Source organism: Oncorhynchus tshawytscha, linkage group LG04, assembly GCF_018296145.1.
Source record: "Oncorhynchus tshawytscha isolate Ot180627B linkage group LG04, Otsh_v2.0, whole genome shotgun sequence".
Classification (NCBI taxonomy): Eukaryota; Metazoa; Chordata; class Actinopteri; order Salmoniformes; family Salmonidae; genus Oncorhynchus; species Oncorhynchus tshawytscha.
In genome coordinates this window covers 48,647,944-48,674,857 of record NC_056432.1, presented here as the reverse complement: position 1 = coordinate 48,674,857, position 26,914 = coordinate 48,647,944, and the positions used below count along the sequence as shown (strand labels likewise).

At 41.1% G+C, this 26,914-nt stretch overlaps 1 protein-coding gene across 1 annotated transcript; it reads left to right on the top strand.

Moving 5' to 3' along the window:
• LOC112249549 (rho guanine nucleotide exchange factor 28) lies at positions 1 to 25,515 on the top strand. The gene is made up of 10 exons (XM_042320176.1): positions 1 to 35; positions 3,872 to 4,013; positions 5,222 to 5,331; positions 10,410 to 10,596; positions 13,228 to 13,411; positions 15,588 to 15,789; positions 17,050 to 17,125; positions 22,564 to 22,610; positions 23,122 to 23,185; positions 25,466 to 25,515. Exons 1-10 carry the CDS (start codon positions 3 to 5, stop codon positions 25,513 to 25,515), a joined length of 1,095 nt encoding a protein of 364 aa, XP_042176110.1. The 5' UTR covers positions 1 to 2.
• The last annotated feature ends 1,399 nt before the right edge of the window (positions 25,516 to 26,914 follow it).

The following is a 26,914-nucleotide window of genomic DNA, read 5'->3' as shown; positions in this document are numbered from 1 at the left end:
GGATGGAGTTGAGCAGAAGAGAGGTGCCTCTGTATGTGAGTATGTCCCATTATTGAGTTGTGTTCCACCACCATTTTTTTAAATATTCAGAGCTGGTTCCAGCTAAATTTGCAGACGGCCGGGACATGGTTTCGAACTAGAATTCCCGTCTATTGTTATATTTTCTAAGTCCACCACAAAATGGTTTGTGTTGGAGTGAACAATGAGAGAAGGGAGAGTGGGTCTCCTCTCCTCCCTCTGTGACTTTGGCAGGTTTTGAGAAGGTCTGAGGCTGGGATGATGTTTATCACCATACACAAGTTTATGTTTTCGTCCCAAATGGCTTCCTAAATAATGCACTACTTTTGACCTGGGCCCATATAGCTCTGGTCAAAAGTAGTGCGTTATGTGGAGATGTATTATTTTGGAATCCATTTAGTAAAACTGATATGTTTAAAGTTTTGTCTCAAGCGTTTAACCCTTTGTGAGAGGGAAGTGATCGTTGCCGCTACCTTGTTATCCACGGACTGAGGAGCAAACTGAAAAGGAAATTCAGAAAGTCTTTGAGGCTTGTGGAAGTTCATAAAACAATGCTTCTATAGCGATAAAAAAACTATGTTTTTCAGCCATTAGCCGTCTTCAAGAAAAACCGTGATGAAGGCTTGCCTTCTTAAATAAAGGTTTAAAAAAGACTATGGGCCGAAACATGTTGGTTTTTATGAATAAATAAGCACTTTTTTTAACATCCACTGCTCTTCAAGATCTGCTGAATTCATTTTCATTTGCAACCCTTCATGAGAGCAAAGATATGGGTATGTTGAGGAAATAGCCAAGGAATATTGATAGAAAGGTAAGGGTATATTGATTGAATGCAGACCTCTCGTATCTCCCTGAGTAAGGTCAAAGAAAGGTGAGGGGTTGAGGACTTCACTGCATACAGTATAACTACTGTCAGACTCAGACTTCTTATTTCCAAACATGCATTTGCAATATTTAATGCAACATTCTAGCTTTCAACTCATTGATAAGCTAAAATTCAATAGATTTTTATTGCAATCCTCAGTGCTGGAGATATTTTATGTATTGTTTCTTAGCTCAAGAATGATTTTTAACATCCCTTGTAAACATTACATTCTATTGTACAGAATATTTCCAGTCTATCAACGCACTGACTTTAATGTAACTATGCATTAGTCAATTTGAAAAGTTCATTTAAAAAAGTTAATCATTTATTTACTAAGGTGTGTTTTATTTGCTAGTAAACTTACATGATGAAGAAAAGCACTTTATTCTGGTAATTATCTGGTAAAAATCATTTTTGGTCACTTTGAACAAATGATCAAATTTGTCTATTAGCTTAGCTTAAGCCTCAGTCATCTCCCAAAAGGCACCCTATTCCCTACACAGTGCACTACTTTTGACCAAATCCCTATGGTAGTGCCCTATATAGGGAATAGAGTGCCATTGGGTGCAACTTCAGTCTAATCATGATCATTTTGGTTCTAGAGCCTTTTGTAGATTTCTGAGACTGAGTCAAGTGAATGAACCAACAATGTATGGTCATCTGAAGATGAAAGTTATATTTTGGAGCCTACAGTGGTTCGTCCTTTAAAAGTTGCAGCATACTGCGACGCAGTTTGAATGGTGCTGCAGAATTCTATGGCACGTTATTTAAGTTTGAACCACTGGTACCATTAATGCTAGTTAGTGCTAGTTTGACCACCAGAGGGGATCTTTGAGAAGCATTTGATAGCATTCAATAGTGGTTGTACTAGAGAATGCAGGAATGTGGGAGACCGGGGTTAAATTCCCCGACGGGGAGGAAGGAGTTGGCTGTCCTTGTAAATAAGACTTTGTTCTTAACTGACTTGCCTAGTTAAATAAAGGTTACACTAAGAGCATATCATTTCTATATCATTTAATTTTCTAGTTATAGTCTAACCAATACCCAAACAGAGATTCAGTGAAAGTAAAAATCTCATTGATTTATCAAGACCAGTCCCCATGCTTGTCTCAGAGAAGCGCAAAACAGTGCTAAAATGGTTGTAGGCTATTGCTTCAAATCCAATTGCTTCTAACTTCAATATGCTCTTTAAAATAAATAAGACATACACCACTTAACAGTACATTACTCAACACTAGTAGGACTCATGTCGCCTACGGTTGGCCTACAGTATATCGAAAAAATATAATGTGACTCTCCACCAATAATTACATATAGCGGATTGGAGGATTCTAAATTAAAACCAAAAGCTGCCTCATGGGTCTCCCAGTGGCAGCCAGCATGGGTATCTGTAGCAACGCATGTTGCATTGCGATGCAGTGACTTAGACAGCTGTGCCACTGGGGAGGCCCCATCCACAAATTATCAAAATACAGAGAGGTGTTGGTAAAGGTTTATTGTCCTGCTAATAGCTCATAATGGTCAATTATGATTCTGTACATGGTGTCCAGATCAGGATAACCAAAACATGTATTTATTAAAGAATATCAGAAAGAATGTTGGTACTCATGTATTTTGATCCAAAGCCATGAATGAGTGAGTCACTCAGCTTTATGTAGGTGCCGGCTATATGACTGTGTCATCAACTTGATAATATATAATGATATTTTGGAGGTTATTTTGTTTTTTTTTAAATAAAAGAGAGCAACTGTAATCTGAATAAAGGCAAGAATAATATTTGCAAAGGTCAAAATATTTAGTTCTGTTTTTAGGGGCAGAGAAATGCTGGGCCAATTGTGTGCCGCCCATAAAGGCCAAAATATAGCCCTGTTAATAGCCAAAATGCACTGTACAATGTGACCTTGTGCATTTGAAAGTATTTGAGTATTTTTAGCATTATTTTATTAACGAAAGCAAAAAGATGCTGAAGAAATACAGTACTGTATATGCTTTTACATTTGGATAATAAAGCAGTTAAAGCATTTTGAAGATACAGTACATGGGCTTTGGTTGCTATCATGTTACAGCCTAAGCCCTCTATGTGATTTGAATTATGCAAAACTGTCATTAATAGTGGCTACTTTAAAGAATCTCAAATATGAAATACATTTTGATTTGTTTAACACTTTTTTGGTTACTACATTTTTTCATATGTGTTATTTGACAGTGTTGACGTCTTCACTGTTATTCTACAATGTAGAAAATAGTAAAAATAAAGAGAAACTCTTGAATGAGTAGGTGTGTCCAAACTTTTGACTGGTTCTGTATATGTATATACAGTTGAAGTCGGAAGTTTACATACACTTAGGTTGGAGTTGTTGAAACTCGTTTTTCTACTACTCCACAAATGTCTTGTTAACAAATTATAGTTTTGGGCATTTACTTTGTTCACGACACAAGTAATGCATGACACAAGGAAGAAAAACTGAGTTTAAATGTATTTGGCTAATTATACTGTATCTCACTGTATCTCATGCACCTTTTAAATCCAGGAGCTATCCTGACAAGAATGGAAGACAACCAAGCCCAAAACAGTTGCTCTCCATTTGTCTTATAGGTCTCAAAGAATGACTCGAAACTTGAGAGACAACTTGAATTTTCATGCAAATATACCATTCACATCAATCTAAGGTTTAATGTGAAAGTGTACACATCTCTAGTTGTTTGGCGCACAGCTCCCAGATCAGTGGTCTTATGTGTTTTGGCCTGTGAAGATCAGGTTAGATCAGAGACTGGAACATTCCTATTTTTATTGAGTTGGGGGGGAAAGATGCCTTCATAAAGTATGCTGAGGTAGAATTTAGTGTATATCTTTACTAGATCATCCTAACTGTAATTTGATCATATCAAATACCTGTCTCTCTGTCTCTATCTTTCCCCCTTCTTTCTCTTCAACCTCTCCTCTCCCCACCTCCAACCCCCCTTCGTCTCCCTTACCCCTCCCCTCAGGGGCAGGCCAAGGTGTTTGCATTGCTGCAGGCCCCAGACCGTTTGCCAAAGGAGGCAGAGATCTTCATCGTTCTAGAAGGTTCTACGCTTGCCCATGTGATCAGAGCCCAGAACGATGTCATGCTCTGCTTCATCGTGCCTGGTGAGAGAAACGGTGTAGAGTAAAGTTGTCCCTAGACACTGATCTGTGTTCAGTTTAGCATTTCCATACTAATGGTTAAGGTTAGGATTGGGGAGGAAAAACAACAAACTTCACCCCAAAGTGAGAGGGAGGGAGAGGTGGGTGGGGGTGTGAGTGTGTTGTGTGTAACTGCCATCGTAAAGATGCCTATGACCTATGACCATCTCTATGACCTGTGTGTGAGTGAACCCTATGACACGTGGGGATCAACCACAATAAGTGCTTCCCAAATGGCACCCTATTCCCTACTTAGTGCACTACTTTTGCCCAGAATCCTATGGGTCCTGGTCAAAAGTACTGCACTATTTAAGGAATAGGGAGCCAACAATGGAGAGACCCCTGGAGAACTGTGAACTCTCCCCTGGCTGGCTACAATACACATTACTACACTACCACCCCTGGGTTTTTGCTCCATCTCAGCACTAGCAAACCTGACATTATTTCTTCAATCTAGCCTAATTAGTTGAATCAGGTGTGTTGGTGCTGGGCTTGAACAAAGGCCTGCACCTTGTGTGGCCTCCTGTTGTAAATGCTTTTTCTCAACAATGTTTCCCCCAGGGACAGATCTAGGATCAACTTCCCCTCTGCTGATCCTAAACCTAACCATTACTGAGGAAAGTTCTAAACCGACCGAAGATCCACGTCTAGGGTCAACTTAGCAGGTTGACGTTTATTGGGATGAGTGTTGTCCTTGAAGCAGAACTGAGCAATTTACTCTAGATGGACAAGCTACAAAGTCAAAATTGGCTATATTGTAAAAATGAATGATATTCATTTAAGGTTAAGCATTAGGGTTAGCAGTATGGTTAAGGTTATGTTTAAAATCTGATTTTATTACTTTGTTACTGTGCCAGCTAGTGACCACTCTGCAAAGTTGCCTCCAGAACAAGATTCATGATGAAAAGCGCTAACCTGCTGCAACTTCACCCTACACTAGTGTTTCCCAACTACAGTCGTCGAGTACCCTCAACAGTACACTTTTTTGTTGTAGCCCCGGACAAGCACAACTGATTAAATTTGTCAACTAATCATCAAACCCTCAAGCTGAATCAGGTGAGTTTGTCTGGGGAAACAACAAAAATATGTGCTCGAGGATTGGAGTTGGGAAACACTACTCTACACCATTGTAAACACACTTTGGTGTGACATCCTTTCCCATTGTTTTGTAGGTCATAACCTGGCTGAGACTGTCTCAGTCTGTGCTTACATCTACTCAGAGACTACACCTTTTACCTGTGTCGGAGGGTCCAGGCTCAAGTACGTCCAGGACGACGCCCAGGTAGGGTTGGCACACACACACACACTCGAGCATGTGCACAAACATACACAGTTACACAAACACACACTAGCAACAGTCATTGAAATTGTTAAAAGGTTTTAAAAACAATTAGAATACATGCAACGGTTGGAACATTTGGATGAAGATACTCCAAACTGAATTTTGTAAAAATTATCAACTTTTATTATCCAGCAGATATTGACTGAATTGAAGCACATAAAACATTTTACTGGCTCGGAGAAATAATGAATGAAGTTCAGGGATTTTGGTGGGAATTCAGGTATTACATTTCAGGTAAAATGTCACTATTGTTTTTTGTAGAATGTACTCATACTGTATATACATTTTCTTATTGTACCAGGTATGTTTGTGTGTGTGTAAAAATATAGACAATTATAGGTGCATAATTTGCATAAACATACGGTGTGTATTTGCATAGGTGAATCAATTAACATAGAGGGGCGGAACAAAACACCAAACACTGAAGCCTGTCACATGCTTCCCAGTCGCTTATATGATGATTACATTTTGTGACGTATTTGTTCGTTTTGGTGTTCGGCAGGTTTTTTTCCGGCTGGTCGTGCACACAACATTTTTTCTTGAGGCAAGTCGAAGTTCGGCAGCTTGAGTCTGTGCACCTTCACCGGTGATTGGTCAACAGTACTACTCCTAGTACAAGCATTTCGCTGCATAACATTTGCAAACACATGTATGTGACAAATTACATTTGATTTAGTAGTGGTGGGAACTGTGGACAGGATCCTTCAATGAAGTGTTTGTCAACGAGAGATCAATCAACGAGAGACTAGTTTTCATGCACATTTTTTTACTTGAGAAATACTTCACCAGTTAGATGTAAAATTGCACTACTAAGACCTATGCAGAATCTTCCAAATGAATAACAGATTTCTTGATTTAGCTAAGATTAATTCAGACTATTTTGAGGAAGTGTATACTGGCTATGTTGTTGCTACATCGTCTCAAGAGGGACATTTTTTTTCATTTTCTTAGAGCCGTTTCCTGCAGTCATATTAGCAAATCACCCTCGAGTGGCCTTATGGGTGAAAAGTTATTCATATTTTCATAATTTCATAATTAATCAACTTTTCCTTGTTTTTTTTAAACACTGACAATCCAGTGTTTCTACTGTATGTGAAATAGTTTCATAAAAGTGGGATGCAAAATTCAATACATTTCAACTATATATCTGACATGGTACAGGTGTCTTATTGTTTTATGCCCATAACCATGTGTGTGAGGTGTATTCTTTTGTTTCAAAGTAGATTTGTTTAAGACTACCAAGAAACACTCTGTGGGACCCTGATTTAGCCCACTGCAGAAAAAGGTTTTAAAGGAGTATTTCCCAGGCACAGAAATTCGCTTAGCCAAGCGAGTTCTGTTAGCAGCAAACGGAACCTAGTATGCGGGCGCCTTTACTCTGTCTACCCTACCTGGACTCACTTGCACTATCTAGACTGCATCATTAATTTCTGTTGTTGTCGATTTCTCTTGCGTATTTCATCAAGTGTGTCAATGGCAGGATACCATCAGATAAAAAATCTACGCGCTTGGCTCTCGATTATATCTATCTAAACACACCTTACATTGTTTGCGAGATCAGGCATAATATCACTATAATCCGAGTGTTCCTTTTTGGAAGTTGCTTTCATTTCAATTTGTAAACATTTCAACTGTATTAAATTATTTGTTTTTCCACAAAAAAAATGAACACTCATCAAAATAAAGTTATCTTTCTTGTGATGTAATTGTCGAGACAGTGCGTTAAATCCCAACAAAACTTTAGCATTCATATACAGCATCAGGCAAAGGTTTTGACACACCTACTCATTCAAGGGTTTTTATTTATTTATACATTGTAGAATAATAGTGAAGACACCCAAATTATGAAATAACACATATGGAATAATGTAGTAACCAAAAAGTGTTAAACAATCTAAATATATTTGAGATTCTTCAAATAGCCACCCTTTGCCTTGATGACAGCTTTGCACACTCTTGGCATTCTCTCAACCAGCTTCATGAGGTAGTCACCTGGAATGCATTTCAATTAACAGGTGTGCTTTGTTAAAAGTACATTTTGGTAATTTATTTCCTTCTTAATGCGTTTGAGCCAATCAGTTGTGTTGTGACAAGGTAGGAATGGTATACAGAATATAGCCCTATTACCTAAAATACCCAGTCTATATAATGTCAAGAACAGCTCAAATAAGAGAAGAGAAATGACACTCCATCATTACTTGAAGACAAGAAGGTCAGTCAATCTGGAAAATGTCAAGAACTTAAAAGTTTCTTCAATAGCAGTCGCAAAAACCATCAAGTGCTATGATGAAACTGGCTCTAATGAGGACTACCACAGGAAAGGAAGACCCAGAGTTACCCACTGACGCAGAGAATAAGTTCATTAGAGTTACGATCCTCCGAAATTGTAGCCCAAAGCCCTAAATATTTCAGAGTTCAAGTAACAGACACATCTCAACATGAACTGTTCAGAGGAGACTGCGTGAATCAGGCTTTCATAGTCGAATTGCTGCAAAGAAACCACAACTAACGGACACCAATAAGAAGAAGACACTTGCTTGGGCCAAGAAAAAGGAACAATGGACATTAGACCAGTGGAAATCTGTCCTTTTGGACTGACGTGTCAAACTGCTTTGCTTTATCTTGGCCAGGTTGCAATTGTAAATGAGAACTTGTTCTCAACTTGCCCACCTGGTTAAATAAAAGTGAAATAAAAAAAAAAAATGTGTGCAAATATTCGATTTTTGGTTCCAACTGCCGTGTCTTTGTAAGATGTGGATGATCTCCACATATAAGTTTCCACCATGGAAGAGGAGGTGCAGTGGTGTGGGGGTGCTTTGCTGGTGACACTGTCAGTGATTTATTTAGAATTCAAAGCACACTTAACCAGCATGGCTACCACAGCATTCTGCAGCAATAAGCCATCCCTGGTTTCCTGTTTTTCAACAGGACAATGACCCAACACACCTCCAGGCTGTGTAAGGTCTATTTGACCAAGAAGGAGAATGGAGTGCTGCATCAGATGACCTGGCCTCCACAATCACCCGACCTCAACCCAACAGAGATAGTTTGGGACGAGCTGGACCGCAGGGTGATTGGAAAATCAGCCAACAAGTGCTCAGCATATGTAGGAACTCCTTCAAGACTGTTGAGAAAGAATTCCAGGTGAAGCTGGTTGAGAGAATCTGTCTGTCCAAACTTTTGACTGGTACTGTAGATTCAACAGAAAGACACTACATCCAATTGAGCCCATTTCAGCCATTACCGGTTTGTGTTGACAGGTCGTTACAAACATTTAGACGGTCGTAATGTAAATAGGTAAAAACGACCAGCACAAGCAAGAGTGTGAAGGAGTTGCAATCAATCAATCAAAACAGTCAACTTTGCGAGATACAGTGACAAGTGTATTTTGCACCCCTGAAACACAGAAAATAGATTGCTGAAAAAAATGTATCCTCAGGTGGGACATTGCTACACGCACATTGCTACACACACAAACTCAAAACCTGTATGGTGATAAAAGCAGCTATGGTGGAATAATATGATCATTATATAATATTGTATGTGAAGCACTTTGCACTGCTACTATTGTATGAAATGTGCTATTTCACAAAAATATAAACACAACATGTGAAGAAATAAAATATACCAGAAATGTTCCATATGCACCAAAAGTTTATTTCTCAAAAATGTTGTGCACAAACTTGTTTATATTCCTGTTAGTGAGTATTTCTTCTTTGCCAAGATAATCCATCCACCTGACATGTGTGGCATTTCAAGAAAAGGATTAAACAGCATGATCATTACACATGTGCACCTTGTGCTGGGAAAAATAAAAGGACACTCTAAAATGTGCAGTTTTGTCATACAACACAATGCCACAGATGCCTGACGTTCGCATGCTGACTGCAGGAATGTCCACCAGAGCTGTTGCCAGAGAATTGAATGTTAATTTCTCTACCATAAAACACCTCCAAATGTCATTTTAGAGAATTTGGCAGTATGTCCAACCAGCCTCACAACTGCAGACCACATGTAACCACGCCAGCCCAGGACTTCCACATCCGGCTTCTTCACCTGTGGTATCATCTGAAACAAGCCACATGAAAAGCTGATGAAACTGTGGGTTTGTACAGGCAAAGAATTTATGAACAAACTGTCAGACACCATCTCGAGAAGCTTACCTGTCTCCTTCCCAGGGTCTTGACCGGACCGCAGATGGCGCCGTAACCAACTTCAGTGTCAAATTACCTTCGATGGCCACTGGCACCCTGGAGAAGTGTGCTCTTCAAGGATTAATCCAAGTGTCAACTGTGCCGGGCAGATGGAAGAAAGCATGTATGGCGTCATGTGGGCGAGCATATTCAATGTTGTGAACAAAGTGCCTGATGGTGGTGGGGTTATGGTATGGGTAGGCAAAAGCTAGGGACAACGAACACAATGGCATTTTATCAGTGGCAATATGAATGCACAGGGATACCGTGACAAGCTCTTGAGGCTCATTGTCGTGCCATTCATCCGCTGCCATCAACTCATGTTTCAGCATGATAATGCATGGACACAATTCCTAAAAGCTGAAAATGTCCCAGTACTTCCATGGCCAGCATTCTCACCAGACCTGCCACCCATTGAGTATGTTTAGGATGATCTGGATTTACTTGTACAACATGGTGTTCCAGTTCTCACCAGTATCCAGCAACTTCGCACAGCAATTGAGGAGGAGTGGGGCAATATTCCACAGGCCACAATCAACAGCCTGATCAACTCGATGCAAAGGAGATGTGTCATGCTGCAGGAGGCAAATGGTGGTCACACTAGATACTGACTAGTTTTCTAATCCACACCCCCAACTTTTGTTAAGGTATCTGTGACCCAGTCATGTAGAAATCATAGATTAGGATCTAATGAATTCATTTCAAATGACTGATTTCCTTATATGAAATGTAACTCAGTAAAATATTTGAAATTGTTGCATGTTGCATTTTTGTTCAGTGTAAATAAAGATTGATTTGATATTGTTGTCCCAACCCTACCCACAGGATCTGGCTGAGCACCTAATAACCCATGGTCACCGCCTGAGCTCCAGCGACCACAGGGAGCTGAGCAGCCGCTTCTGCCTGAGCGAGGAGAGCTCTCGCTGGGCAATGGACCGCCGTGTGGCCCTGGCCATGGCCAACTTGGATATCCCCCACAGCTGGAATGTACTGGCTAGTCCATCTGGAGAGGGTGAGAGTGGATTTCTTTACATGATACAACTGCTAGGTCTAAGTTTCATGTGACATTTTTATTGTTGTCGTACAATACAAGCATCAACATAGAGAGCTGACTGCTAGGTCTAAGTTAAAGCATACAATAAAGAAAATAATTTACAAGTATGGCGTTTCAGATGTATCCACACATGCTACATAAGAATTCTTGTGTGGGATTATTTTGGATGAGTGAAAATTGGACAGAATTCTTAGTAGTTCTTCTCATTGTTTTGTCTCAACTGTGTCCAAGACTCCAAAGAAGGTGAACTCTTCAACTTTTCTTTCCTCCTTCTATCCCTTTTCTTTATCTCTTTCCATCCCTTCTCTCTTTCCTCTGTCATTCAGTTCATTTTTGCATGCTTGCTGTCCAGCAGTCGGAAGTGGCCATGGCTACATGACATGTGGAGCTCTGTTAAATTCATCAATGCCAATTAACCAGCGTGTTATTTGATTAGGAGAGCTTCACGGACTGGAAGTAGCTCTAGGGTATAGGCAGGGTTAATTAAACTTGTGCGTGTGCGTTTGCGTGTGTATTTGTCTCTGTGTGTGTGTATTTCACGTGGGTGTGTGTAGACCTCTAATGTAAATGACAAATCTCATTAAGGCGATAATGTTGTTATGGCAGTCTGTTTCATAGCAAAACGACACAAATGTCTTTCCATGAATTTCCACAGTTAAGTGATCTAATTGGGTAACATGGCCTATGACATCAGCCTATTACCACTGTGAGCAGAATATGTAAACCCCACTTACCCTCTGTTTGAATATTTAGGGTATATTAGGCATAAGTGAATATAGAATCAGTGGTAGAGGTTCATCGCTAAATCATAGTTTGTCTGTTGTTTCCAAACATAAAAAGTGGATATTGTAAAGTTATCCCCTCGACTTGAGACCACCTTTGAGGTACCAGCTTCATGCAAACAACCGGTGGTGTTACCAGGGAGAGTAACAGTTGCAGGGTTATGGGACCATATCAAATCACATTTTATTTGTCATATGTGCCGAATACAACAGGTACAACTTACAGTGAAATGCTTACTTGCAAGCCTTTAACCAACAATGAAGTTTTTAGAAAATCCCGATAAGGATAACATATAATTAAAGAGCAGCAGTAAATAACAATAGCAGGGGCTATATATGGGGGGTACCGGTACAGAGTCAATGTGTCAAAGTGCTGGGGGCACCGGTGTCGAGGTAATTGAGGAAACGGCGAAAAATATTCCAAATTAGATCCATAATATCGACAAAAACATGGCAAACTTTTTTTATAATCAATCCTCAAGGTGTTTTTCAAATATCTATTCGATAATATATCAACCGGGACAGTTGGCTTCTTAGTAGGAAAGAGAGAAACAATGGCCGCATTTGTCTATTACGCACAAATCACTCTGAGACCACCAGCTGACCACTGACGCAATGTTGTCGTTCTGGCTCATTTTTCAAAATAAAAGCCTGAAACTATTTATTGTGACACTAGACACATTAGGGAACCCATAGAAAAAGGAATCTGGTTGATATCCCATTCACTGCTCAATAGGGACGCATAGGAACGCAGAGCTTTCTAAATAAGAGTCCCTTCCTGATTTAATTTTTCTCAGGCTTTCGCCTGCAATATCAGTTCTGTTGTACTCACAGAGAATATTTTTACAGTTTTGGAAACTTTAGAGTGTTTTCTATCATAAGCTGTCAATTATATGCATATTCTAGCATCTTGTCCTGACAAAATAGCCCGTTTACTTTGGGAACGTTATTTTTCCAAAAATTAAAAGTTTCAAGAGGTTAATGTCCCATTGGTAGGATATATGTGCTTTTAGTTCGTCCCATGAATTTTCTAGCGATTGAACATTAGCCATCAGCACGGAAGGCAAGGGCAGATTAGCCACTCGTCGCCTGATCCTCACAAGGCATCCTCATCTCTTTCCGCGAAACCTACGTTTCCTTTTCCAGCGAATCACAGGGATCTGGGTCTGGTCGGTTGTCTGTAGTATATCCCTCACGTCTAACTAATTGAAAAATAACTCCTCATCCAGTTTGAGGTGAGTAATCCCAGTTCTGATGTCCAGAATATTTTTTCGGTGATAAGACGGTAGTAGCAACATTATGTACAAAACAAGTTACAAACAGCGCAAAAAAATTGGGACAAACAGCAGTGTTGAAGTGGGTCTCCAATAAATCCCTTCTGGTCTTATCAATGGATGTTGGTTATTGAGGCTAATTGAAGTTACAAAGCTCTCTCTCTCTCCCTTACACCCTCTATCCATCTCTTTGCCTCTCTCTCTCGCTCGCTCTCTCTCACTTACACCCTCTCCCTTACACCCTCCCTCCATCTCTTTACCCCTCTCTCTCTCCCTTACATGCTCCATCTCTCTCTTTCCCCACCTCCTCACTCCTCTTCCCTCTCTCCACCCCCCTCTCAATTAAATGTAATTCAAGGGCTTTTTTGGCATGGGAAACATATGTTTACATTGCCAACGAAAGTGAAGTATATAATAAACAAAAGTGAAATAAACAATTCAAATTAACAGTAAATATTACACTCCAAAAGAATAAAGACATTTCAAATGTCATATTATGTGCATATTATCTCTCTCTCTCTCCCTTCCACCAGAGTTGCGTCCCAGAGAATCCCCTCTTCACTTGGCTGTGCGCTGGGGTCTGTGTTGTCTGGCTGAGCTGCTGCTGTGCCAGCCGGGAGGACTGATGGCAGTGACTCTGCCCAACGAGGAGGGGGTCACCCCACTGCAGCTAGCACACAAAAGAGGGCACACACAGCTTCTGGAGCTACTCACCAAGTAAGATGTATACCATGACATTATATCTGACTATTACTCTTATATACTGTATCGTCTGTATACTATGAAAAAGGGGTAAGCAAGCACGCAGAGCCTCTGGGGCTGCTCACACTGTAATGCCCAATTCCAAATCGACCTCTAGCTCTATATCCTTTTGGAGAAATGTGAGGATAGAGTAGGTGGAAGCAACATAGCAAAAATGTGTAGGTATTAGATAGAAAGTCCCTGAAACCTCCTCCAAATCAGATAAGCATGCAAAAAATATGTGAAAGTAAAAAATGGGAATTTCTAAAGCGGTATGCCCTACCAATCTGGCCCACTCATAAATCATAAAAATAAATAATGATTAAGCCAGTCTTTCTAACCCTTGTCAGAATATTATTAGAATATGGAACGATAGGGACTAGATCTTCTCTTTAAGGGTTAATTATAATCCTCATGTCTCTATTCCCAAGATGTGACAGGATCATCAATGGCACACTCCGACACTGAACACTGTCACATTCAGTCACACATTTGGCACTGTATAGTTGACTGTGTTGGTCACTTAAGTCACATATTAAACTGAGGGGATCGCACCCTTTCAGCTGCTGGTCTAGTACATGTCCAAAAGTATGTGATTCGGCTATTTCAGCCAATCGAGCACACAGCCATGCAATCCCCATAGACAAACATTGGCAGTAGAATGGCCCATACTGAAGAGCTCAGTTACTTTCAACATGGCACCATCATAGGATGCCACCTTTCCACCAAGACATTTTGTAAATGTCCTGCTGTGCTAGAGCTGCCCCGATCGACGGAAAGTGCTGTTTTTGAGAAATGGAAACTGCTAGGAGCAACAACAGCTCAGTCTTGAAGTGGTAGGCCAAAAAGCTCACAGAGTGCTGAAGCGCATAGCTCACTACCGAGTTCCAAACTGTTAATCGGGAGCTTCATGAAATGGGTTTCCATGGCCCAGCAGCCACACACAAGCAAAAGATCACCATGCGAAATGCCAAGCGTTGGCTGGAGTGGTGTAAAGCTCACCGCCATTGGACTCTGGAGCAGTGGAAACGCGTTCTCTGGAGTGATGAATCACGCTTCACCATCTGGCAGTCCAACGGATTAATCTGGGTTTGGCAGATGCCAGGAGAACACTATCTGCCCCAATGCATAGTGCCAACTGCAAAGTTTTGTGGAGGAGGAATAATGGTCTGGGGCTATTTTTCATGGTTCAGACTAGGCCCCTTAGTTCAAGTGAAGGGAAATCATAACGCTACTGCATAAAATGACATTCTAAACGATTCTGTGCGTCCAACTTTGTGGCAACAGTTTGGGGAAGGCCCTTTCCTGTATCAGCATGACAATGCCCCCTTGAAAGCAAGGTCCATACAGAAAAGGTTTGTCAAGCTCTGGGTGAAAGAACTTGACTGACCCCCAACTCCATCAAAAACCTTTGCAATGAATTGGAATGCCAACTGCGAGCCAGGCCTAATCGCCCAACATCAGTGCCCAACCTCACTAATGCTCTTGTGGCTGAATGGAAGCAAGTCCCCACAGCAATGTTCCAACATCTAGTGGAAAGCCTTCCCAGAAGAGTGGAGGCTGTTTTTATTGAACCTTTATTTAACTAGGCAAGTCAGTTAAGAACAAATTCTTATGTACATTGACGGCCTAGGAACAGTGGGTTAACTTCCTTGTTCAGGGGCAGAACAACAAATGTTTTACCTTGTCAAGCTTTCAATTACTGGCCCAACGCTCTAACCACTAGGCTACCTGCCTGGAGCGGCACAGGGGGGACCAACATGATTTTGGAATGAGATGTTCATTGAGCAGGTGTCAAAGAGCATACTTTTGGTCATGTAGTGTACTTGTCTCTCTGCCCTAACAATGAGAGTCATTGTCCACAAAGCATTACGGCAGGCTGTCAAACTCCCTTCTATTCCTCTTTTTGGATTGGTGGACACATCTCATTATTTGAAAACATTTTTGAATATTCGATAAGGGTTGTTAAGGTCAACCACCTGTATTCAAGTTGACCATGCGGTGTATATCACAACATGTTTGCTGTCCATTTAAATTAATTGAGTGTAAATTGTGTGTATTTTTTTTGTTTTTGTGTGATTACTGTTTGACAACCAAATTTCCCTTTGGCATAATTGATTGATTGAATGATTGATTGCCTGTCTTTCATCAGCCCCCCCAACCCCCTGGCCACACCGCCGGCCGGTCTGTCCCAGGTGTGGGCGGTCCACTCTCATCTGCTGAGGTTCTGTCACGACTCAGAGAACCTAACCCTGACTGTCCGACAGAACCCACAGTGGAACCACCAGCAGAACCGACAGGCTGATATTCTTCTCCTGAGAGACAGACTGAGAGATCACAACTTCCTCCGACAGGTCAGTAAAATTCCAATTGAAATGTCACATACACTGTTTATCTCCCAATAGGAGACCAGGGTTCAATCCCTGCGTCCACCCTTCCCATTGTTTCTCACTCTTGCCTGCTTCCCCATCTCATTTAAATACTGTCTGAATAAAGTGTTAAACACCTAAACATATATATTTTAAAAGACTTGAAAAAACATTTTTAGTTGAGAGCAGCAATGAACGGGGTTCACAGGATGACACAACTTAGAGTAAGGTAGGGGTCCAATCTCTAAAAATGAATTTACAAAATGGGACAAACATCCAATCGAAATACTGCATGCAGATACCCCCTTCTCATTCAAATAGAAAAAAGAGCCATCAAATTTTACAACCACCTAAATACAAGTGACCCCAAAACATTCCATCATACAGCTCTACAATGTCAAGAGATGAAACAAAAGTAGAGTCCCCTCAGCCAGCTGGTTCTGAGGCTCAGTTCACCAACCCAAACCAACCCCATAGAGCCTCAGGACAGCACTCAGAAAATCTGGCCCAACCAAATCATCACAAAACAAAAACAAAAATATATCACCTATTGGAAAGACACCACAAAAAATCTATTTGGCTCTAAATAGACAGTCTGCCACCATGTACTATCTGACCACTGTGACTGATAGAAAACTGAGGAAAACATTGACTAGGTACAGACTCAGTGAGCACAGTCTGGCTATAGAGACCGGTCGTCACAGACAAACCTGGCTGCCCAGAGAGGACAGGCTGTGCTCACTCTGCTCCAGGGGAGAAGTAGAGACAGAGCTGCATTTCCTATTACACTGTGACAAATACTCAGACCTAAGAGAATATTTCTTTCCCAAAATTATAATTCAATACAAAGAATTTGAAACTATAAAATATGAGGAATAAATCAAATATTTATTGGGTGAATTGCCAAAATCTGCAGTCTTGTCAGCCAAATATGTGTCCTCCTGCCACAACCTGAGGGACAGACAGTTTTGTTTTGTCTTTCATGTCATGTGTCTTCTCAGTCATGTTGACACTGGTCTACTACCATTGCTTTAATGTATTGATGTCTACTACCATTTATTTATATATAAATATATATTTTTCGATATGTATACTTTGACAATGTAAGTAATAATGTAATTGCCGAGAGAGAGAGAAGGAGGGAGAGAGAGAGAGAGAGAGAGAGAGAGAGAGAGAATTGACTGATGGAATAGATGCCAATCTGATGATAACATGATTGAACTGTTCTCATCTTTTTGCTCTTAGATCAAGGCCCTGAGAAGAGGGCAGTCAGAGACCATACTGGAGAAAGAGGAACTAGTGGATGAACCAGGAGATAATGGTACTTTAGTTTTTGAGTGTATCCCAAATGGCACCCTATGCCCTATATACTGCACTAAGGATGCATCATTAGTCTTTGTCTGTGTGATTTGATCAATCCATGCAGTCCAAAGCGCTTGTTCAAGCTAACGCAGCCTGTTCCACTCTTAGTACACTCCCCAAATCCTAAACTTTGGGAAACCTACTCTGACTTTGCCAGAACAGAAGGGCCCAATCGAAAATCGACCCCTATATCCTATACATTTGTGGAGATCTGACTAGATTTGACAGGTGTAAACCGTATGGTAATAGCTCCATCTTGCCCTCGGATAGACAAGGTGGAAGTCTCACCAATTTGATTTGATTAGGTGGCCTGAGAAGAGGGCAGTCAGAGACCATACTGGAGAAAGAAGAACGAGTGGTTGGGATTGAGCCAAGCTCTCGTTGGCTCAGATTGTTTGAATCACTGAACTGTATTGCCCTCCAATGGGATATAGGAGTACTACCAGTCTAAGTAAACCAAGCCCAAGCGGATCTAACTTATTTATATGGTCTGAAACTATCTAGGGCACAGTGGGGCAACTTTATCTTTATGCTCATGACCTTTATGTAAATTATACATTGCACAATAGCTCGAGTTTAGTGCTCAAGATGGGATTCATTCTAAAGTAGGCAATTGGGTGTGTTAGTTTAAACCCATTCTGCACTCATCATTACAGCTTGTAAATAGTATGCATTAAACCAGAGTGACTATTCCTCTCAAAGTTGGATGTAGAATATTCAAAAATATTGGATCAGGCCTGGTAGGCAGGCAGATAGACAGGGCAGACCCAGGGTTCATATGGTCTCTAAACATTCTTCAAACCTCTATTTAACTGGATCAGGCCTGGCAGATAGACAGGGCAGGCCAAGTGTGAGTTCCAAATGGTACCTTATTCTCTATGTAGTGCACTTTGTTGTCAAGGGTCCATAGGGTCCCTAAATGGTCTCTAAACCTCTATATAACAGGATCAGGCCTGGCAGGCATACAGACAGGGAAGGCCAAGATTGACAAGGCTCAATAGGGTGTCTAAATGTTCTCCAAACATCTATATGTTGTGTCTTTGGCATCATTAAATTGAAGACTTATTTTAACAAATCAATTCTCTGTAATTATTATTACATGATAATAATTGCAATAATTGCAATCAATATATACTTACGCCTAGTGTGTCGTCGGGATCTCTGTTGAAATCGTCCGTGTTTCTGTTGGAAAATTCATCCAAGCTTCTCTCTGCTTCCCTGGAGTCTTTTGTGGTTAGAATGGATACTTCAGAGTCCCATTTTTAATTTTTTACATTTTTAATTTGACCTTTTATTTAACTAGGCAAGTCAGTTAAGAACAGATTCTTATTTTCAATGACGGCCTAGGAACAGTGGGTTAACTGCCTGTTCAGGGGCAGAATGACAGATTTGTACCTTGTCAGCTCGGGGGTTTGAACTTGCAACCTTCCGGTTACTAGTCCAACGCTCTAACCACTAGGCTACCCTACCGCCCCATATATTATATAATAATTAGACATTCAGAAATGTTCTTATAGGATAGATGTTTCGACGGTTGCCTGTCTTCGCATTCCAGGTCGACATAATTCCTAGCTGCAGACTAGTAATTAGCATCGAAGATTTGCTCTTATTCTGTCGGTATTTATAGTCTCAGAGTTTAACCATTTCCACCCGTGTAGCCAATGCTCCACGTGGTTTGGTTAGGAATTCAACAAGCCACTACAACCTTAGCTTATACTGAGGTTTTTGTGGTCTCTATTCAAACCTTCGCCCCCCCCCCCTAAGTGATCGAGGTTCGCATGGTCTGAAGTGGGTTTCTCCAGGTGGAGGGTTTTATTCGGAACTGTAGAAAATGGCTCTCCCATGAGCCAGATCATGTCTGTGTTCATGGGGGCAGGCCAATGACTTAGCTAAACTTTAAAGGGAATACAATTCTCTCACATTTAACTGTTTAAAATCACATTACATAATTTCACAAATAGTTTAATCTTTACTCATTCATTTTATATAATAATTAGACAAAAACCTCATAACGGAGGCTCCTTTATAAACGGAGTTATGGTAATGTGGCTGTATTGTCTTTCATGAGGTCACAGCCTGAAACAAAACGGACCAGGTCGTAGCTGGCTACTCCACCGACCGTTTACACATTCTCCAAAACATGGATATTGTTCAGTTCTCAAGTTCTGTGGTGTAGAAGAAGTTATTTTGTTCTACTGTGAAACTCTCTCTATACTGCCTGGCCAGGGGTAGAGTCTGCTCCAGGAATTTATGACCTGAGATAACAGAACCTGGGTGTATGAGAGGGAGAGAGAGGGGGAAGGTACTCGCTATACCCAAAGAGGGCCACGTCATGATATATATACAGTGCCTTGCGAAAGTATTCGGCCCCCTTGAACTTTGCGACCTTTTGCCACATTTCAGGCTTCAAACATAAAGATATAAAACTGTATTTTTTTGTGAAGAATCAACAACAAGTGGGACACAATCATGAAGTGGAATGACATTTATTGGATATTTCAAACTTTTTTAACAAATCAAAAACTGAAAAATTGGGCGTGCAAAATTATTCAGCCCCCTTAAGTTAATACTTTGTAGCACCACCTTTTGCTGCGATTACAGCTGTAAGTCACTTGGGGTATGTCTCTATCAGTTTTGCACATCGAGAGACTGACATTTTTTCCCATTCCTCCTTGCAAAACAGCTCGAGCTCAGTGAGGTTGGATGGAGAGCATTTGTGAACAGCAGTTTTCAGTTCTTTCCACAGATTCTCGATTGGATTCAGGTCTGGACTTTGACTTGGCCATTCTAACACCTGGATATGTTTATTTTTGAACCATTCCATTGTAGATTTTGCTTTATGTTTTGGATCATTGTCTTGTTGGAAGACAAATCTCCGTCCCAGTCTCAGGTCTTTTGCAGACTCCATCAGGTTTTCTTCCAGAATGGTCCTGTATTTGGCTCCATCCATCTTCCCATCAATTTTAACCATCTTCCCTGTCCCTGCTGAAGAAAAGCAGGCCCTGTGTTCAGGGTGATGAGCTGTGTTGCTTTTACACCAAACATAACGTTTTGCATTGTTGCCAAAAAGTTCAATTTTGGTTTCATCTGACCAGAGCACCTTCTTCCACATGTTTGGTGTGTCTCCCAGGTGGCTTGTGGCAAACTTTAAACAACACTTTTTATGGATATCTTTAAGAAATGTCTTTCTTCTTGCCACTCTTCCATAAAGGCCAGATTTGTGCAATATACGACTGATTGTTGTCCTATGGACAGAGTCTCCCACCTCAGCTGTAGATCTCTGCAGTTCATCCAGAGTGATCATGGGCCTCTTGGCTGCATCTCTGATCAGTCTTCTCCTTGTATGAGCTGAAAGTTTAGAGGGACGGCCAGGTCTTGGTAGATTTGCAGTGGTCTGATACTCCTTCCATTTCAATATTATCGCTTGCACAGTGCTCCTTGGGATGTTTAAAGCTTGGGAAATCTTTTTGTATCCAAATCCGGCTTTAAACTTCTTCACAACAGTATCTCGGACCTGCCTGGTGTGTTCCTTGTTCTTCATGATGCTCTCTGCGCTTTTAACGGACCTCTGAGACTATCACAGTGCAGGTGCATTTATACGGAGACTTGATTACACACAGGTGGATTGTATTTATCATCATTAGTCATTTAGGTCAACATTGGATCATTCAGAGATCCTCACTGAACTTCTGGAGAGAGTTTGCTGCACTGAAAGTAAAGGGGCTGAATAATTTTGCACGCCCAATGTTTCAGTTTTTGATTTGTTAAAAAAGTTTGAAATATCCAATAAATGTCGTTCCACTTCATGATTGTGTCCCACTTGTTGTTGATTCTTCACAAAAAAATACAGTTTTATATCTTTATGTTTGAAGCCTGAAATGTGGCAAAAGGTCGCAAAGTTCAAGGGGGCCGAATACTTTCGCAAGGCACTGTATATCCTGATCAGTCTTGGCATGCAGACAGACAGGGCAGGCCCAGGGTGAGTTCAAAATGGTACCTTATTCTCTATGTAGTGCCCTACTTTGACAAGGGTCCATAGTGTCTCTAAACATTCTTCAAACGTCTATTTGTCTGGATCAGGCCTGGCAGTTAGACAGGGCATTTCCAGTGAGAGTTCCAAATGGCACCTTTTTTGCTTTGAAGTGCACTACTTTGACAAGTGTCCACAGGGTCTGTAAACATTCTCTAAACCTCTATAAAACTGGATTAGGCCTGGCAGGCAGACAGGGCAGGTTCAGCATTAGTTCCAAAATGACATCTTATTCTCTGTGTAGTGTACTTCTTTGACAAGGGTTATTCGGTTCTCTAAACTTTCTCCAAACCTTTATAATTCTGGATCAGGCCAGGCAGGCAGACAGGGCAGGCCCAGTTTGAGTTCCAAATGGTACTCTATTCTCTATGAAGTGCACTAATATTACAAGGGTCCATAGGGTCTCTAAACGTTATCCAAACCTCTAAATAACTAGATCAGGGACTGTGAATAGACACAAACAAAGGCATAGACATATGCATACACACACAAGATAACATATGCACAATACACACACGTACACATGGATTTTGTTTAGATATGGGATAGTAGAGTAGTGGCCTGAGGGCACACACTTAATGTGTTGTGAAATCTGTTGTGAATGTATTGTAATGTTTTTAAAATGTTAGAACTGCCTTCATTTTGCTGGACCCCAGGAAGAGTAGCTGCTGCCTACCAAAACGGGATCCATAATAAATACAAATACCATGGCTAGAAGAAGATGTCTCTGTGACTTTGAAAGAGGGGTCTCAAAGGATAATAGAGGGTTTAAAGTGTGTGTGTGTGTGTCTCAGTCACCAGATCTCAACCTAATTGAACACTTATAGGAAATTCTGGAGCGGCGCATGAGACAACATTTTCCACCACCATCAAAAACCCATCGTTGTTGCCACGTCATTTCAGCCCCAAAACGAATTGGATTTGCAAAAAGGAATCAACTTAAGGGCATTTCGTCTTTTTTTCACCCAACTTTTAATCTAAATACAATGACATGTTGAAATGTTTTGATTTATGTTTTGAAATCACTTTAGTTGACAACTCAACAAAATGTAAATCAAAACTAGACGTTGAACTGACATTTGTACTTAGTGTCAAAACACCAAATAAATGGTGTTGGATCCCTCCAATAGAGTTCCAGACACTTGTAGAATCTATGCCAAAGTGCATTGAATCTGTTCTGGTAACCCAACACCTTATTAAGACACTATGTTGGTGTTTCCTTTATTTTGGCAGTTACCTGTATGTCATAGAGCAGTCTTTGAACAACCACTGGACTTGTTTTGAATGGCTGTCTGAAATGTTATGATTTCTGTATGACATCATCATCATCATCATCATCATGCTTATTTTACCATTTCTTTGTCGAGGTTTGTATCCTGTCATCACTGCAGGCAGTACCGCTACAGTAGACAATGTGAGTAGTGACTAAGAAATACCTTTTATTCTTTGAGTATTACCTATATTATGACCCCAATGTCTTTACCTTACTCCATGTTACATGCTGTATATGAAAGTGCATTCAACCGGCTAAATGGTAGAATGTTGGCCAAAACAAAACATTGGGGATTTGTGTTCTGATTCAATATTCCACATTGTTAAATTCTGAAGTATTGTTAGGGTGTTGAAGTTGGCATAAAACTGGTGAAAAGTGGCTTTTATGAGAGGTGTGTGTGCTCGTGTTTGTGTTCATGCTCATAGTGTGCTACATCCTTCAGGATATATTTATGTGATGCAGGTGGTAGGAAATTGACTACACACACACACACAAACACACACGTGCACGCACACACATACAAACACACAGACATGGGCGCGTGCACAACACACACACAGAGAGTCCAGGTACCATGCACAAACTTACTTCTCACTCCCATTTTTCTCAGTGTGTGTAGCATTGTGAAAAGCCTCTTTGTGTCTCCATTCAGGACTTGGAGGAGCACCTCATGTTTTGTCTAAAAGAAGAAGAACAAGAATCACTGACATACTCTGGTAAGGCTTTTTATGTCTCATCAGATCACAGTATTTCAGGGCCCTTGTTCATAAAGCCTCTCAGAGTAGGAGTGATGTTCTAGGATCTGCCCGTGTAAACGTATTCATTATAATCTAAAAGGCCAAACTGATCCTAGATCCTACTCTGAGATGCTTTATGAATACAGGGCCAGGTGTATCATGAAATAATTCACACAAAATGAATGTCACAGTGAATGTGGCCTATAGCTTCCTTCCTACCATAGATTATTATGTTTGTAACTGAACCTAGAAGGAAAAGAGAGAGAGAGAGAGAGAGTTGAAGTGTCAGACTTTGACGCTGCTCAAGTGAGGAGACCTCATCTGCAGGATCTAATTGGCGAACGGAAAAGGAAGATTTAAGCTAGCAGACTCCACAAGGGCACCATTACTGTACTATACTTCAGAAAACCACACACTTCTCTCTTTCGCGTACTCTCTCACCACTTCTCTCTCTCTCTCTTCTAGTCTCTCTCCCTCTTTCCTTTCCTTGTCTCCCCTAGCCATAATCTCTCCACAAAATGTAGTATCATGTTTCTGCTTGCTGGCCTCCACTGGGCCCTTCCACACATTTCCTGGAGTCCTTTTGCTCTGCATTAGCACAGATATGGGATCAGCTTCCCCTTCCCCAGACTCTTACCTTTAACATTTGAAGAGAAAACACAAAACTCACCTTAGATCAGGGTCTAGTGGTACTGGGTTTGGCTGACCTTTGGTTGGAGACTGTGTGAACATCCTGCGAGTTAATGATTGGCTGGTGAACATCCTGCGGGTTAATGATTGGCTGGTGTGAGCTGCGTCCTAAATGGCCCCTTATTTCCTACATAGTGCATTACCAGCCCTGGACAAAGGTAGCGCACTATGCAGGGAATAGTGCGCTACCATTTAGGAATCAGACACATGTTTCTGGGTAAGAATGTTGTGGCTGCATGCTCAAGGCTCGGGTTTTAACATTTGGCACTGGCAGCTGTAATTGTAATATCCCGCGGTCGGTGTTGTTTTCACCCTGTATGGTTAAGCCATTTTAGTGACTAAAATGTGTGTGCATGTTTGTGTGTCGATGGGTGTGTGTATGTGAGTGCAAGCGTGCGTGCGCGTGTGTACATTTTATGTATGTGTTAACAGATTTACTAGTCTCTCTGTTCTTTGTATTGGTTACCACACATACACTATCACACACACACAACTGTAGTGGAATAAAGTGGACACACACATGCAATCCAATGAAATTCCTTATCACAAATACCAAACATGACACGTTCAAAATATGTCAGGCTCTGAAGCGTTACAAATGACCTCCAGTATTTTTGTTAACAAGTTTGTGGAGTATGACAAGTATCCACAAAGCAATATGTATACTTGCAATATGGTGCTCTGACTGCACTTAATTTGGTAGCTAATAGACAAACATTACTCCAATAGATGAGGAATCTGGCGTGTAGTTTTCATATTCTTCCTGTTCCTCTCTTGATAAGCTGTCTCTTTATTGCTCTATACCTCCAATTAACACATGCCGCTCTCTAACCCTCTGTCCCTATCCCTTTGCCCCCCTCTTGCTACTACTCTCCCTTCTTTTGTTTGCTCTCATCCTCCTCTACACCTTGATTCCCCCAGGCAAAGAAAGCGAGTTGTTAAAGCTCCCTCTTTCCTCTCCTCGTCTCCTCTTAAGGTTTTTGTCTGAAGGGTTGTTGCAGCCAACTGTGGTGGAATAGAGTGGACACACATGGTCTCTGTTTTTAGCTCTCGATCAGACCTCCAGGGGGAGTACAAACTGTGTTTGGATACAGAATACTGCACTGGCAACTTGGTGTGTGTGTGTGAGAATCTCTGACAGTCTCTTGGTTTCTTTGTGCTGCTGCTGCCTGTTTCCACTTTACTGACATGGCAATCTGCCTTGAAACCCCTCTGTTTCTCAGTCACTATCCTCTCCAAGAGCTTTCTTCCTTTCTGAAGACTGCTGAAGACTCTGGTTACTTTGACCCTATGGGCCCTGGTCAAAAGTAGTGCTCTGTATCAGGAATAGGGTGTCATTTAGGATACAGCCTCTCTCTGAGGATTGATTTAGAAAATTTCTCTGTGCATATGTGTGGTGAGGCCGTGTGTTTAGTGAGTAGTGTTGTGCCCTGGGCTTGTGCAGTAGGGGGATGTGTAGTGTTGCCGTGTGTGTTGTGTTCTCTACACAGCGTTAACTCTAGGACTGAGATGAATTATTCTTATCTCGGACTCGTCTCACTCTAACTGACCTCCTTGTCGATTCCTCAGGTCAGGACCAGCTGTCTGGCCCTGTGTTTGTCTTTCAAGATGGTCTGTAGGCAGGCACTCCTCTCTACTCTGTTTCTCTCTCTCTCCGTCGCCTTTAGTCATTTTTATCCCTGGCAAGAAAGCAAGAGAAAAAAGAGACAAAGTGAGCAGTCTCGATATGCTAGATGATTTGGAGTTTTGAGGGGAACAGGGTAGGAGGGGCGTTTGGAGTCGGGGAAGGGGGGGGGGGAGATGTGGGAACATGCTGGCTCACTGCTGAAGTGTCAGTGTCTGCACTCTGCTGATACTCAGACAGAAGGAAGGAGTAAACTGGTTCAACATCAGTCCAACCAAGACTCCTGAAGAACTAAAGAGCACACTGAATGTACAAGAGATCGTCAGGAATATCCAACCTGGAGGAAAATTGAGGTTCAGTAAAATATGTTAATTTTTTTCAGTAAAAACAAAGGTGTTTTGGTGTTAAAGCCTTGGTCAGGCTGCAGGGTGCTCTGAGACTCAGACGAAACACAGAGTCATGGATTCATACTCTGACTCTCCTTTTAACTACTCCTGGCCCTCTTTCCCCAAGACGAGGATACACAAGAAGATGGACAAGCAAGGTAACACTGGGACTATTTGACATCTTTTCATTTAATTTTATGAAACCTTTATTCATCCAGGTTGGTCCGGAATGAATGAATTTTCAAGAAAGACCCTGGAGTCTCCTGTGCTTTAACTATCCATTGATTGCAATTTACATTGATGGTTAGATGTGGTTCAATGGATTGTGAGAGGATCACTTTCCATGTGGACTAAATGCTTGAATTTGGAATCTTTTGCAGAATGTGTTTTCCCTTTCCAATGTTTTCCCTTAGTGGAACATCTCCTTGAAAACAATCTGGTCACTGACATGTTGAGAGCAATGTCCAAAGATGTGTGACTGCACCCTTACTTTGTTGCAGAGTATGACCAAGTTGAAGGGATAGTTTGCCTAAATTACAAAATGACATATGGGTTTCCTTACCCTGTAAGCAGTCTATAGACAAGGTATAACAGCCGTCAATGCTTTGGTTTTGATTACCTTGATACTGTCTCCAAATGCTATTTATTTTTGCCCCCAAACCCATTCCAGTCAATATCCCAGATATTATGTTCTGTTTGTAATTAGTTGGTATATAGCAGAAGCTGTGCAGTAAGTCTGTGTTTCCTTGCCTATCCTTCATGTCCCTAAGTCATACCAGGTTTGCAGGAAAGCTTAGAGTGGTAGTCACAATGCTATATTCCACAAAGACATCAGCAGAATGAAGAATGATAATCAGTCTTTTTGGCAGTGATGTTTCAATGTTTTTTTCTTCTTCTTATTACCCATATTTAGCTGTATACAGTTGCAGTGAGAGTGTGTTTGCTAATGATGTACCTGGGATAGCTGACAACTAATAGTGGAATGTCAGACATTCTCTCTAGGATAAC

Excerpts from the sequence above, each read along its gene's own strand:
- LOC112249549 (XM_042320176.1), top strand. The coding sequence starts at position 3 with ATGGAGTTGAGCAGAAGAGAGGTGCCTCTGTAT. Across the intron at positions 36-3,871 it reads GAAGAGAGGTGCCTCTGTAT|GGGCAGGCCAAGGTGTTTGC; the intron begins GTGAGTATGTCC and ends CCCTCCCCTCAG. Across the intron at positions 4,014-5,221 it reads GCTCTGCTTCATCGTGCCTG|GTCATAACCTGGCTGAGACT; the intron begins GTGAGAGAAACG and ends ATTGTTTTGTAG.